The sequence below is a fragment of the Musa acuminata genome, chromosome BXJ2-1, assembly GCF_036884655.1.
Source record: "Musa acuminata AAA Group cultivar baxijiao chromosome BXJ2-1, Cavendish_Baxijiao_AAA, whole genome shotgun sequence".
In the NCBI taxonomy this organism is placed as follows: Eukaryota; Viridiplantae; Streptophyta; class Magnoliopsida; order Zingiberales; family Musaceae; genus Musa; species Musa acuminata.
Genome location: NC_088338.1, coordinates 39,676,702 through 39,689,961, shown reverse-complemented (window position 1 = coordinate 39,689,961; position 13,260 = coordinate 39,676,702). Strand labels below are relative to the sequence as shown.

General features: G+C 37.5%; 1 protein-coding gene across 1 annotated transcript; it reads left to right on the top strand.

Annotated features, from left to right (window-relative positions):
• The first annotated feature begins 10,993 nt into the window (after positions 1 to 10,993).
• On the top strand, positions 10,994 to 11,527 carry LOC135598267 (uncharacterized). Its single transcript, XM_065091799.1, has one exon. The coding sequence runs from the start codon at positions 10,994 to 10,996 to the stop codon at positions 11,525 to 11,527; it is 534 nt and encodes a 177-aa protein (XP_064947871.1).
• The last annotated feature ends 1,733 nt before the right edge of the window (positions 11,528 to 13,260 follow it).

Genomic DNA, 13,260 nt, shown 5'->3' with positions numbered 1-13,260 from the left:
ACTACACATGACTGGGCATGCATCACGCCAAGCTGGCCCAGCCCTGGCCCATGGACTGGTTATGTGCGTCGCATGTGACCGCCCATGATGGTTGGGTTGGGTTAGACTACGGGTTGGGCCTGATCCATTGACTAGGCTTGGCCATTGGCCGAACCTGCCTCTCAAGTAGAGTTCATCTGAAAAACTTCAAAATTCTGATAGAAAAGAACCAGTCTCTCGAAAAAGAAATCAAAGCACTAAAATCCTCAATCGAGACACTTTCAGCCTTGCTCCCCGAAAACAACCCAATATCAAGACAGGAGATAAAAGGCCTGATAATGCTATGACCTGACCTATAGGTTGGGCTTGGTCCGTGAGCAATTTAAATCTAATTTATATCCAATTTCATACCACAACATATATTCACTGATAATTATATAAACAAAAAAAAGCATAATAACAAATTAAAAAATAAAATTGGGAGATAAGCTTTACTATAAGGAAATAATCTTCTAAATTCAATAAAAATTAGAAATCATACTTTCAACACGTGTATAATTTTAACACATTCTAGTCAAATAAATTTTAAATCGTTTATAATAGCATATTTTAAATTTCAGATCAAAAAATATTAAAAATTTTAGATCAAAGAATATCAAAAATTTTAATCTAGATAATATTAAAAATAAGTTGTAAAGCCAAGAAATATCATATATTTAATACATAAAACATGTAAATTTTTAACATGTTTAAATATAAAAATAAAAATCTAAAGCAGAGATCAAAAGACATTATAAAAACTTCAACTGATAGATTTTTAATACAACAATAAAAATTGATAAATATTTTCAAACTACAAAACTTTCAACATCTATAGAATCAAAATAAAAACTATAATTTTTATTTTCAAGAAAGGTAGGGAAACCTACCTCTCGTTAGTAAGGTGTAACTTCTCGTTCCTCCCGCTGCTCGGCTCGACTAAGTGAGGAACAAAAGAGATAAATCCTTCCCCTTAAATAGGAGGAGGTGAGCCTCCATTAAAGGAAATTTATTTTATTTTTTATATTTATTTAATATAAATTATTTTTATTTAATATACTAACAAATATGATGTCACCCTATTTGAAATGCTTAATAATTGTTTTCTAATTCATAATAACAAACAAGGAAATAAGAATAAGATTTCCTAAATTACAATAGCAAGTAAGGAAATAAAAATTAATTCCTAACTTAACTATTTGATTTCATTACAATAAACCTAGCATTTTTTAGAATTACTATTACAAATGATGGGACAATCTTTATTCAGGATATAATAGTCTGCTATCTTTTCTTAGTTTAATAATTCATTCAACGAACAAATTTCGGTATCTTAGAGACTACTGAGTTGCCTCTGAAATCAATCTCAAGACCCAAAAACAGATATAAACGTCACAAGCATAACGAAATGTTGACCAAGAATCTAAAAAATATAGAACTGTACTGAACTAACAAATAAAGGAAAGATAAGCAATGATGAAAGTCATATACTTCCTATTCTTGATCTCCTGGTTGCTTAAATGATTGCCATTTCTGCTTCTTATGCATATAATACAACAATAACCATTGAAACAGTTAAGAGTAGCACTTGATCTGATCTATAGAAAACAGGCATAGAGCAAAGCAGCAGAAAACTTCCTAAATGCCAGAAGAAACATAGTGTACTTGTTTGAGCATTCATAAAAAAAACCAAGAGACAAGAATAGGCAAATCAATGCAAAAAGAGTAGGAAGAAGTTGTCACCCAACACCACATTCTCTAACACATGTACCAAGTCAAACTGATCTAATACAAATTACTTGTTATTTAGTCTCCAAGGTGGTAGACAGCAGACACCATGGCAGTAATCCAATTATAGACATGCTTGTGGCAATTCTATGTTCATAAACTAAATAGTTGACGTACAGGATTTATACACTCAACATATTAAATAGAAATGGATCGATAAGCTTCAAAATTAAAACAAAAATAAGATCAATAGAGCTCTACAATGTTGTTTTCAGGACCGACAGCCCGATGTACAATGTGCCAGCCATTAGGTGTGTGCAGATGAACCGGTGAAACTGAACGGAACTAAGACATTTAGAAGGTCTCTCGAGGCCCGACTTATGGCAAATATTAGAGCACTAAGTATACGAAAATGCAATTGAAATAAAGTCAAAGACATTGCACACGCATGAAGAATTTACAAATAAATAAGTAAAAACACAAGTAGCATGTTACACAAGAGAATATGCGATGATTAGAATATGTGATAATAATCATCAGAGCTGCTTGAAGAAATGCAAATACGTGGATGATGTTACACTGTAACAAGCGAAAGAAATCTCAATGGGATCATTCATCAAGAAGAACCATTATGATAGAAATATAAGCAGCAAAAAGAAACAAAATAAAAAAAAAGAGAAAATTACATTCCACATTATGATTTTCTTCGAGAGAAACCGAGGAAGTATGAATCAGTAGTGAATAAGTCTTGGTAAATTATACTCCCAAATTCATATATAATATTGGATCTTATTTGATTTCAGTTGGTAGTTTGTGCATACATCTCCCGATTCGATTCCCGCAAAATGGTTTCCTTAAGGCTACTGATTGATCATGAATAATTGAATATCCCGAAAAATATAACCAGTGGCACATAGATAACACAACACTAGCGATACCAGATGATTCTGCACAAAGTATCATGAATCAAGACAGTATGTACAAGTTACCATGGCCAAAAAGCTCTCCTCCTTTTATTTAACAGAACATAATAGAAACACATAGTTTTACTTTCCTGATTCAAGAGGAGAATTCCAAAATGATAATAGCATGTCAGACTTGGCATTGGGCAAGCAATTTCTCACAACAAAAGACTTGGTAGTAAATCGAGCAACACCAATATTCTTGTAACCTGGATATTATTATATGATGATTAAAAACCACTATATTCACAAATTATAAGCAAAATAATAATAAAATGTATCACATTCCCTACAAAATGAGTCTAAAACCACCACAAATATGTTAGTAGCAAATTAATGGATTCTATGATTATACACTATATTGACAAACTTCAAACAACAATATAATTCATATGAAATAAAGCACAAAAGCTATTTTAGGGAAATAATTTCATTCCATTCATTTTTATTTTTTCAACTCATCATAGTTAAGACAATAGTGCTGCGATATAATTGTTACTAACATTGTTTAAGATGCACCCAAAGTCCCTTCTGCAATGTTAACTCAGAACGCTAATTGATTATACACAAAAAAACCAAGATAAACTGAAGGTTTGGAGTTCGAAAAGTGACAATGATAATATATATTCTCTCAAGCAAAGAGAAGAAAATTATCTATGTATATATCCATCATTCATCGTCAAGATTTCTACAAGGCAATTAGAGAGTTCTGATTATTGACACATAGGTCAAACATCACCTTTCTTTAAATAACATAGTATAAATGTGTCATTTATCAACCTACATTCACAACTGAAAGAAATGAGGGGTGCTATATGATAAATTTAAAATATGAACATTCAAGAATTGCTCACGTTACCTGAAACTATACTATCTCAAAGACGATGCATATCAACTTATTTTTTCTTGTGGCCGAATTTGAAGAAACATGACACCCCAATATAAACATATAACCAAAAGTACTATTATCAAGACCAATTTCTAAAAATAGTGGTTGTTTGTTCAAATGAACACTGAAGTCTTGCATGACCTTTTTGTCATCAGCTAAACCATGATACATTGGCTAAAGAAAGACAAGTATTGTCCTTTTCTTTTAAGCATTCTGCTGAAGAACTGTAATGGTCTTACCAGACAACATTCAGCAAAAAATATATAAATATTTGAAAAGTTGCAAAAGAAGGATGTAGGTGGAGGAAGTCCAAAACATTATCCTGCACCTAGTGACATCAGAACCAAGCTCATGCAAGAATAAGAAAAAGATGAATCTGGAAGCTATCACAGAACATATGGTCGAAACTTCAATCCTCCCAAGTTATGAGCTCCAAGTTTCATAAATTGGAATGAGCTAGCTTACATAATTAACTTGAAGGAGGTCATAAGGATGTAAAATATTATTGTTTTGTAGTATCAGATACACAAATTGTTCTGAGATAAAGAAGTATAGCTAACATTTGGATGAATAATTCATTATATACAATGCTTGTAAAGTCTTTAGATGCATCTACCATTATGAAAATATAGAAAAAAGACAATTGAACTACTTGACAAATTGATGGAACAAATTTGAGAGAAAAATGCTGTTTATTAGACAACAAAAGCAAAAATTTGTTAAAAGTTACACCATTATTGTTATAAATTTTGAAATTCTAGTTCTTCTATTGTACTTTGGCAGTATCATTTGTAAAATGATTTATTTTATTAGTAAATATATTACAAACAAGAAGATCACATTTATAATGAACTACTTGACCAACTCATTGTGTTGATTTTACATTAAAGGATACTAGAAAGATTTCAAAAATAAGTAATGCAATTTCAGGTACCCTATGTGGGTCCATGCCCCATTTGGATGTATCATGTGTCGATACTTCATAATGTATCATGGCATTAATGTGTCGATTATAGGGGAAAGAGGAAGAGGAAGGAGAAGAAGACGAAGAAAAGGAGGGAGAGAGCAAGAAGAGTAGGCTTAGGAAGAAAGAGAGTATCTAAAGGGGCTATGTATCTTTGTTCCGCAAGATTAGGATAGTCTTGGTTCTGCTCTCATAGATTTGTTCCCCAATACCGAAGATGAAAGTCTGTAGGGCATGTAATATGTTAGTAAAAGGTCGTTTAGTTACATCTACCTTTTCTGTAATAAATACTGTTGAAATACAAGCATAGATTTCTGCGAACCCATGAATGGATCTTCAGTGGCTTGATTGAATACATACTCAATAAGAAATCACGTCCCCTGAAATGTCTCTGTTGTTGCTAAGCATCACTCTAAAGAGTGAATGCTCTACAGTTTGGCATTTTTTTGCTTATTCAATGGGGCTTAGATGCTATTATGATCAATAAAGCTTCACTTGGATAAATATATGTTGTTAATTTACAATGACAAGGACTTGATTAAATTAGTACAAAATTAATAATTTATGCTACCTCAGCTTTGATTATTAATAATAATTTCTACCTCTACTTAGATTTTCACCATTCTATGTTAGGCTCTTATTAGATTTGTCTTAACATACTAAAGAAAGGCTGAAGAGGAGTAATCAGATGTTAGGCTCTTATTAGATTTGTCTTAACATACTAATTTTGATTTCTTATACCTTTTCAGTAGCAATCTGAGTAAACCTAAGAAATTTTTTTTTTTTTTTTGACAGTAACCGGAACACCAAGGCTGCAAAGAGAGCCTTCGGACATGTTCACAAGAGCCATATGGGATGTGCCCGTTGATAGTAAAATGCCTGATATGAAGTCGTTTCTACTAACCAAGGAGATGGTGAAGCACCGTGCAAAAGATAATATCATCATTGTGACATTTGGGAACCATGCATTCCTGGACTTTATCTTGAATTGGGTCAAACACCTAACGGATCTTAATATTTTTAACATTCTTGTTGGTAAGTCAAGCACCTCTTAAGCAACATTAGATTCATATGTACAAAAAGTTCACATAACACTTATCTGAGTTCTCTTTTTGGATATAGGTGCTATGGATACCAAATTATTGGAGGCTTTGTATTGGAAAGGGATTCCTGTTTTTGACATGGGCAGCAAAATGGTAACAGTAGATGTTGGGTGGGGATCTGCCAAATTTCACAAAATGGGAAGGGAAAAAGTATTGTTGATAAATGCTCTCCTACCTTTTGGTTATGAGTTACTAATGTGTGATACAGATATGGTTTGGTTAAAGGTATACACCAGTTTCAATTCTGTTATTTTTGATCTGATAGTCCATAGGTGTAGAATGTCACAACATTATAACCTTTCTTGGATCTCATCAGTAGTTCATGTTTTACTTATTCTGGTTATGCTAAAATTTAGATCTTGATGTCTGTCTTTGTTAGCTGAACTTACTGATGTTCTCTTGTACCTTCTTGTATGTAGCACCTAACACAACTTATAATAGTTTCATCAATATAACCTTCTGTAACCTAATATAAGCAAATGTTCCTGCACACGTGAAGTTTTATACCTTGGAGACTGTATGTGTGTTCTGGGGATCAAACCCTATATAAGACCTACACGTTTAATCTATACTTATCTTTCCTATATTACATACTTTTCATATATTAATTGTTACTGGAGACATGATTTAAATATGGTTTCCATTTCCAAATTTATGGTAGCTAATTTTTCGAAACTCGAAAATTTCACCATGCTACAAGAAATTAGCGTCACCCAGGCCAATTCTGACTATTTTATGACATTAACATAATTAAAATTGACAAAGTTAGAAATAACTTGAAATGTGTATGGAATATGTTTGATGGAAACTTCAAATTACTATGTATATGTACATTTCCTTTTAAGATAACCTAGAGGGTTTAGACCAATCTTGATATAACAAAAAATTTAGGATATCGTGCATTTTAATCTTCAACTGAGTGAAAAGAAGTGACGGAGTAAGGATATGGATGAACATATGAACGTAGAAAATACTATGGATTGTGCACCTTGCTACGTCACAAAAGCTTCTTGTAGCATGGTAGGTCTCCTCCAAATGCACACTTTAATAAGTGTTCTTAATAATGTAAATCATAATTTTGGATTAAAAATAATTAGTGCAATACACGAGTTCTATTTTGGAATGTTGGATTCCTCTCGAGGATGCAAGATGATTTCAAATGGAATTACACGTCAGTATCAGGAAAACTGGCTTTCCAAAGCCCAAGCTCTATCTTTTGGTCAATTCTTGTTCTTGTATGTAATGCAGTTAGAGTAAGAATGAAATTCTCTCAATGTTTATCAAGCTTTGCAAGAGTTAAATCTTTCCTCGGACTTACCAGGATATAAGCAAATTTCTTTTGTTGATTTTCTTGGCCCAACCAGTCCTTGAATTATATCTGTTGAATTGGATAGTTCACTCAAAGCATTCTTTACTGTTTTTTCTTGTCTCATATTATAAATGATTTAGTATATGTTTTTGCTTGGAACAGAACCCACTTCCATAATTTGCTCGTTTTCCTGAAGCAGATATGTTAACATCAAGCGATCAGATTAGACCAACAACAATTGATGACAATTTGGAAGTCTGGCAGAATGGTATTTTCTACTAATGTCAACGAATCTTAATAATAAGTAATGACCACACTAGCTGGTACAGATATATTAAACATTCTTGATTTTTTTTAATATGCCAAGTTGTACTGATATAATAAGATTCTGGTATGGGTACCATTACTTGTACTAGTATCTAAAATGTTTGACCTTATCATGTACACAAATTTTTACACACAATCTTCTTTCCTGTAGCAAAAATTATCTCGATAAACTACTCGGTAGGTCCTTTATTTTTTTTTGCCAATTTACAAAAATAAGGGTGACATACAAAAATATTCAAATTATAAAGGAATTTTAATCATGAGTGATTCTATGAAACTTTGGAAAAGAGTTATTGAGAGTAGGATAAGGTTTGAAACAAATATCTTTGAAATCAATTTGGTTTTATATCTTGAAGATCAACAATAGAAGCTATTTATTTATTAAAACAATTAATGAAAAAGTATAGGGAGAAAAAGTAATATTTGTGTATGGTTTTTATCAAAGTTCGTAATTTCGTATCGTACTAATGTTTCGAGGTTTGCTCATTATGGTACCGTACGGGCGTACACTACATTGCCTCGGTGACGTCGCCTCTTTTCTTCTTATCCGTAGCGTTCGGCGAAGACATAGAAGGCCGCAGAAGTCTCTGACCTTCGACGCAACACCACGACGCAACACAATACACACCACACATTTTACACTCACAATAAACACACTCTTTTTATTCAACTCAAGGTTTACTATTACATACAATTTTTTCCTTTTTTATATTTTAGATCTAGGACAAACGTCTGGGTTAGCCCAGAATATAACTTTCTGCATCTATATAAGTCTTTTTATTATTAGATGTCAAAATTTATTTTAGTGTCATATCTCGATCAAAAGTTTAGGTCTCCGAACTAAGTGGAGTTGGGTTTTGGGTGTTTTAGGTAAACTAAGCCAGGTTCAACATGTCTAGCTTCCTATCAAGTGCCAAGAGAGACTTATCCAACTTATTGCATTTTCTAGTATTTATCATGATAAGGATTAGTATGATCATGATGATTTATTAGACCTCTTTAGTTCACATCACTAGTCATGACCAGTGTGATGACTGATGACTGTGGTACATATCTAGGGAGTGAGGGTGGGTGAGTCACATCTGTAATTTGTATTTAGTTACAGTGTTTCGTAAATTATGTGTGACTTATTGTATTTTCAGACATTTATCTTTTTTGAAACAGAGAAAGCTTCATTGAATCATTGCAAGAAAGTTACGACATTCTCGCCTCGACCTTCCCAAAATTTTCACACACTTTAGGTTATAATTGGTAACTTGCAAGATTTTTTTCTCAAACTATATCGCATGCTAAGACGGTTGTGATTGGAAATATTTTAAAAATGTTAAAACCATATGGCATTGTAATGGTTGTTTAGCTATATTTCATAGGTGCATGAGTTTCGTTTGTCTTTTTAGATCTACTAACACGTCTCTATCTCATGTGGCTGACTATACTTGAAAGAAGGCATCCATACCGGATCTCGTGGTATTCCTTAGACTCCTGATTCCATGGCTTCGATGAAGTTTCTCTGGATACGTAGGATTCATAGCGGAATATGATAAGGCATATTTTCGACTCCAGCCATATCACCACTCGCGTCCTTGCCACATCAGCTTGAGGGAGGACTTTCACACACCAAGACAGAAGCCATGCCGAGGCACCCGTCGGTACATCCCGTCTCGAAAGGCTCAGGACGGCGCGTCGCCTGGCACCGTTCCGCGTATTCCGGGACGACGACCGTACGAAGGTACCACCTCTCCACTCGGGATCGACTGTCGCGCCAAACCCGTGTATAGCCGATCCTCGCATAAGTAGTATAAAAGCCTCTGACCGACATCAGGCCAGGGGAGGATAAAAAAAGAAGAAAACCAATTACTAACTTAACCGTCGAGAGGCCAAAGTCGAGAACCCCCCGACGAGTGCCTTTTGTGCAGGAGTGCGATCGTCCCCTGAAGTGTGACTCCCTCGACCGAGAGACGCTCTCCTCGAAGATGGAGTCGACGTCTCGAACGAGAGGCATTTCCCCCAGATGGCATCGACACCTCGACTTACGGACGTAATCAACCTTGGCGCCTCGCCCAACCAATCGTGAACTCCTGATATTGACTCGTGGACCAAACCGTGCTGATACATCAGTCACGATACACTCATTCATTAACATTTTGGCGCTAGAAGGAGGGCCAATGTCGTAGGAGCACCTCGCAGGAGTTTCCCTCGAGGGAGAACTATCAGTTGACTGCCCCCTTTTTGGACTCGGCGATCATCTCCTCCCTGTCCTTAGGGACGGGGGCATTCCGGTTTCGACGCCAGAGCGCTACTAGCATATGTTTAATGAACCAAGGCTTTCCCTCCCGGATATGCTACATGACCCTTGATCGTTTCGCCCAAGGCATTCCTCGACCTAGCTTGGAAAGTATAGACCTTGGTAGGAATGATGAAAATGATTGTCCCGCTCATCCCACAGATGGTGCACTTAGTAGCTTCCTCGACTCCACAGAGGCCAAACGAGGAACAAGTTAGGACCGAAGAAGCCCGAGAGCATATTGCAACCCCAGGAGGTCTTCCGAGAAAAGCGTGCCTGCACCTCACCGAGTTGCTACATCCCTCCCAGAGCCTGACACCTTGTCATTGGACTCGGCGGATGACTCATTCGGGGTCTAGCTATCCGTAGTTAACCATCGCTTAGATGAGTTCCAGTGAAAATTCCACAAGTCATGCGGCGAGACGGGCAAAAGCAGCTCAGGTGGATTCCCATTCGCCTAGGAAATCTAGGATTAGCCTATGCCACTCAACTTCAGACTCCTAGCGTTGGAGACATATGACGACGGCTCCGACCCCATGGAGCATGTCACCGCGTTTCGAGCTCAAATGACCCTTTATGGCACCTCCGACACCCTGATGTGTCGGGCATTCCCGACTACCTTCAGAGGACCAGCATGGGCATGGTTCAACCGATTACGGCCATCCTCGATCTCTTCCTTTGATTAGCTCGCAAGGGAGTTTGAGTAAAACTTCCTAGCTAGTGTACGACCCAGGCCTTCCATGGCCACACTGCTCGTGTTATCCCAACGCGAAGATGAGTCACTCTCCAAATTTGTGGCGTGCTTTGCCGTCAAAATCCGGGGGTTCCCAAACACTCATCCCTCTCTGATCATGCAAGCATTTTTTATGAGCCTAAGACCCTCGAGGTTCTTCTGGTTGTTGATTGAGAAGCCGCCTGCAACCATCCCCGAGATGCTCCAATGCACCAACTGGTACATTGCCGCCGAAGCCCTGATGGTGGGAAGGTGCGAGGATAGCAAGAGGCCGAGGATGGAACAGGCCTGAGGAATAACTTCGGCACCACCAGCGTAACCTCACAGGAGGCCCGACCGACCCGAGCAACTACTCCCGAGGCCCCCACCTCTACCTCTAAACACTTCTCGTATCGAGATCTTTCTCTAGATCAGGGAGAAAGGCCTCTTGCGACAACCCAATCCCTTAAAGGCTACTCACAAGGATCGATCTAAATATTGCAGGTTCCATTGAGATTATGACCATGATACAGAAGACTGCCATGACCTCCGAAACTAGATTGAGGAGTTGATCCGGAGAGGTCACCTCGGGCGCTACCTTAAGGAACCAAGAGAGGCATCCCTGCACCCCAGGGGTCCCATCGAGAAACAAATCGATGTCATCACCGATGGATCAGCTACCGGTGGCAATAGCATGATGATAAGGAAGGTCTACGCCCGCAGCACGGTGGAAAAGCATCTTAGACCCAAGTTCGAACCCAAAATCACCTATGGAGCCGAAGAGGTCGAACGCTCCCATCACGATGACGCTTTGGTGATCTCCATCCCGATCGCCAATGCTTGGGTGAAAAGAGTGATGGTCGACACCGGGAGCTCTATCGACGTACTATACCTCGACGCCTTCATGGGGGATTCCATCTCCCCACTCGAGACCACCATCCTCCCCATTACCATCAGGGAAGAATCGAGGGCCAAGACAATGATGACTACCTTCATGGTAGTCAACCTTCCCTCGGCCTACAACGTCATCCTCGGTCGCCCGACACTCAACAAACTAAAAGCGATGGTTTCCACTTATCACTGGGCCGTCAAATTTCTGACTTCAATAGGGATCGGGGAATCCCGAAGCGATCCTAGAGAGTCAAGGTGGTGCTACTTTACAGTAGTCACCCTTCCGAGAAGTCGCGACCCCAGTAAGCCTCGGATCCCCATGAGGAAGCCAGGACATTGACGCACCTAGAGCCGCCCGAACAACTCGCTGTGGTACCCTTGAAGAGGGACCTACCCGACATGACCATGAAAGTTGGGACAACACTCCCTGACGCAAACTAGCTCCAACTCATCGATTTCCTAAAGGGAAATGCTGATGTGTTCGCATGGTCCTTAAGAGATATGCTCGGGATCAACCCGGGGGTTGACCCAACACCACCTCAACATCCACCCTGAGGCTCAACCAATGAAACAAAAGCCGAGGAAGTTCGCCCCCAACCAGCAAAAGGTGATCAGTGATGAGGTCGACTGCCTTAGAGAGGCCGAGTTCATAGCTGAGGTGAAATACCCTCGGTGGTTATCAAATGTAGTCCTCGTTAAGAAACACAATAGAAGCTAGAGGATGTGTGTTGACTACACCGATCTCAACTGAGCATACCCCTATCCACTCTCGAGGATAGATCAGTTGGTAGATGCCACCGCGAGCTACGAACTTGTCACGCCCTTTGAATTTTTTAATCAACAACAATACATTTCAAGATCCAATCACACATTTGAGGACATTGAGAAAACGTTCAAGTCATAATTCACCTTTATAATCCACTGTTTATAAAACCTATGTAGTTTATTATCATACCATCATATCACTTAATGATTCACAAAATCAAATGCCAACTCAACTAAACCATAACCACATCATAAATCCATAAGCATGATAATTTATACAATCATAAAACCAACATATATCATATATTTATATCATTACATAATTTAAACTTAGCATTCCCAAAATCCCTATATGAATGGTACTTTTCAAATATTTTCAAGATACATCAATCTAGATTCGTCATTGATACACACAAAAGGAACTTATACAACATCAACTTATCAAGTATGAAAGGTTTGCCTCAAAACCTTCTAGCTTTCCACTGCCTCAACCCAATTTATATATTTTAGCAAGCGATAAGCTATCCTGAAAAAAATTATATAGCAACAAAGTGAGCATATAAAGCTTAGTAAGTGACTAACATATCCATAACAAAGAGGATAATTTCGAACAAATAAGATTTCAAAATACAATGCAGAGATACAAGAGTTCAAAGATAGCCACTCGACAAATGCAGAGTTACAATGTCATTTCATTCGATGTATGTTTTGTTCATAACAATGAAGTAAGGGCTAATTGGTGCATATCAGTGGCAGAAGAAGTATATCCATAGCATATGGTATATTTCAAAGTATATCATAAGGAGTATTTCAGATATCAATGACATATGAAATATTTCGGAATATATCAATGGCAGATGCAATACTTTGGAACGTATCAATGGCATATGGAATGTTTCAGAAGCGTAAGAAGTATTTCAGAACATATCAAAGAACAAATACAAAATAGAAGCTCAAACATCGCATTTTATGTTGCATACATTTCATTCTTATCCAAAGCACATATAGAAGCATATAACCAAAGCTTTGGATATCATATCAAATATATATAAGGTGAAGTGGGATCCCAAACATAATCTTCCATGTTTGGGAGCATCATCCATCCATGTCTAGATGAAGCCAAAGGGGATCGGCAGAGCATCGCAGGCTCTAAGCACATACCTTTTACTATTTCTAGCAAAGGTCCAGATAATACCTTTACTATTTCTAGCAAAGGTCCAGATAATACCTTTACTATTTCTAGCAAAGGTCCAAATAATCCCTTTACCATTTCTGGCAAAGGTCCAGACAATCCCATAAACACCAGAG

Bases quoted from the DNA above. Each gene is read 5' to 3' on its own strand.
- LOC135598267 (XM_065091799.1), top strand. From the start codon at position 10,994: ATGATAAGGAAGGTCTACGCCCGCAGCACGGTGGAAAAGCATCTTAGA.